Source organism: Pteropus alecto, unplaced genomic scaffold (genome assembly GCF_000325575.1).
Source record: "Pteropus alecto unplaced genomic scaffold, ASM32557v1 scaffold98, whole genome shotgun sequence".
Lineage (NCBI taxonomy): Eukaryota > Metazoa > Chordata > Mammalia > Chiroptera > Pteropodidae > Pteropus > Pteropus alecto.
In genome coordinates, this window is record NW_006443570.1 from 1,776,955 (window position 1) to 1,779,622 (window position 2,668).

General features: G+C 35.3%; 1 protein-coding gene across 4 annotated transcripts in view; it reads left to right on the forward strand.

Annotated features, from left to right (window-relative positions):
• Positions 1-2,382, forward strand: part of SMARCE1 (SWI/SNF related, matrix associated, actin dependent regulator of chromatin, subfamily e, member 1) — a 19,320-nt gene extending 16,938 nt beyond the window's left edge. For all 4 annotated transcript variants that reach the window (XM_025041674.1, XM_006924672.3, XM_025041675.1 and 1 more), the window contains one exon: positions 1,114-2,382. In XM_025041674.1, the coding sequence (XP_024897442.1) occupies positions 1,114-1,322 (209 nt within the window). In that variant the 3' untranslated portion in view covers positions 1,323-2,382. The remainder of the gene's footprint in view (positions 1-1,113) is intronic.
• Positions 2,383-2,668: the final 286 nt, after the last annotated feature.

Below are 2,668 nucleotides of genomic sequence, written 5' to 3' on the forward strand. Positions count from 1 at the left end.
CTGCTCAGTGCACCGTGTAATCAGAACTAAGCTAAAAGTATGGGAAACAGACAAAGGTTTCTTGGACCATTAGTGCAAGAAGTGGGAGGGACAGTAGTCATACTTAGTACTCAGCTGACATCATCAGATTTGACACCTAGAAAACATTTAAGGGGATATAGATACCGTTACCAGATATTTCTACACAATTTAATTCAGCAGATTAACATTTCAGATAGTCAGATTTTAAGTTTCATTATCTGAGCCTTTTTCTGTTTTGTGTGAACATGTTTTTTACCTTAAGAAAGTTTGGACATGAGCACATTTTTGTGGTTAGAACAAGAGCTTGAGAACTAGAGTATGGTTCTTTGCTCATTTTGCAGCTAAACAGAATACTCTGTCCTTTGCCTCTGTTTTGTTATCTATGAATAGAGCATACCTATAGGTCTTCACTTGGTTTCATCCTTCTATCTTAAAAAAAAAAAAAAAACCTGAAGAAAATTGTTTGAAACTATTAGAGCAAAAACCTCATGCTCTTAATTTCTTAAGGAAAACAATTCATCGTGACTATTAACAAAGTATCTAAAATCTCGACCTCATGTCATTTCCACACCTGCTTGCTTATCACACCCCAAGCCCTCCACAGCAGCAGTGTCCAGGAGAAGTGAATGTGAGTCACGGTGTAACTGCATGTTTTCTACTAATGACATTTCTAAAAGTAAAGCAACACAAATGAAGTTAATTTTAATAATATATTTAATTAACCCAGTATATCCTAAACAATATCATTTCAACATGTAATCAACATTTCTTAAAGTATTAATTTTTCACAATTTTTTCACACTGTCTTCGAAATCTGATGTACAGTTTATACTTACAGCACATCTAAATTTGGAAGCTAAATTTTCATCAGAATTACTTGATCTGTATTCAGATTTCATAAATTTACAGTTAAAAAGTCCATTTTTAAACTCCAAATTGTTTCAAACATGCTAAAAGTTTCTCAGTCACTCTAGCTCGTGTGAGGGGCTTAATAGCCACATGCGGTAAGTGGCTGCCATATTGGACAGTGCAGCATAATTAAAAGTGTAAAGTTTTGTCTTGGAACTAACAGTGACAAATGTGTGATTACAGAGGAGACACACCTTGAAGAAACGACAGAAAGCCAACAGAATGGTGAAGAAGGCACATCTACTCCTGAGGACAAGGAGAGCGGGCAGGAGGGGGTGGACAGTATGGCAGAGGAAGGGACCAGTGATAGTAACACCGGCTCAGAGAGCAACAGTGCAACAGTGGAGGAGCCACCAACAGATCCCATACCAGAAGATGAGAAAAAAGAATAAATGTTGCCTTGTTTTATGTGTTCTAAATACTTTTTTAAATGAAAAAAATGTTTTTGAGTTTTAATGGTGTTATGTGGTTTGTGTATTAATATTTTTCTTGTCCATATCACACCACCAAATGCTTTTGGACTATTTAGCATCATGAGCTGAATGGCTTAGTCACCGTAAGTGGTTGTGAAGATGTTTCTTTTCTTTAGATCTTGTTTCTGGCCCTCAACCGTTGAAAGCCTCAGAATTTAAATTGAGAAAATTCCCACCTGTTGTAGAGAATTATCCTTCGATGCTGCAGAATATACTCTTACAAATGCCTTTCTATAGCTCACTGGGGTGCTTGCCAAAGCCATAGCTTTAAATCTCAGTCCCCATCAACAGCTTCCTCAAAGTTCTCTCCTGTTTACTTCCATGAGAATTAGCTTCTTGAAAATGTAATCATGTATGGGTATATGTTTATTCACTTACCCCTTTTTTATTTATAACCAATGTCAGATACCAAGAATTGTGTCAAGGTGTTGAGTGTACCTGTAACTGCACTTGGATCGTATTGATCCAGAGATGTCTTCACATTGAGAGTAGCTACTAGCTTACAAAATAGTCATTAAAGTGAACATGGCACATATACACTAAAATACTTTTTGTTATATTTAATATTGGGTATGTTCTGGTAAATCCGTCCTTACCATACAGGAAAAAAAAATACTTTTTTATCACGTTTTCCAAAGATAGAATAGATCACAAATCTTAAGGAATTGAATATTCTTGCAATGGAGTATATAACCTCCAAATGATTAGCCCATTCTAGAACAAAAACAGTTAGTAATTAAGTTCATTCACTTGAAATTGTTTTATAATACTCAAAACATTCAAAACCTCAAGGCTCGGGATCCCATAGATCAGAGCCAACCTTTTTGATAAACTCTTAGTAAAGTCTTAGAGACTAGAAGCAAGGTAGTTTGTGACATGTATGCTTCCCAAAAACTAGAATAGATTTTTACAGAATAGTACTATATCTGATGGTATATGTTTCTTAAGGTCCAAATGTAATAAAAAAATGGAAAAAAAAGTCTCAGTGTTTTTAATGCACTAAATATCTTCATGCAAAACAAGCAGCTAATTTTGTTGCTGTAATACAATGACAGTATGGAGTGGCCCTCACAGCCATTTTAAGTTTACATACTCATAAGGTTCCCATCTCACCCAGCTAAACTGCTGCACTAGTAAGTTCATTTGTACAAGACACTTGAAAATTAGTTTCTTTACATTATAGCCAATGTCAGTGTAGATTGGTCTTCGACCCCAAAAGTAAATGAGGTAAGTCTCTACATAAGAACAATATGAAGAATTTGTGA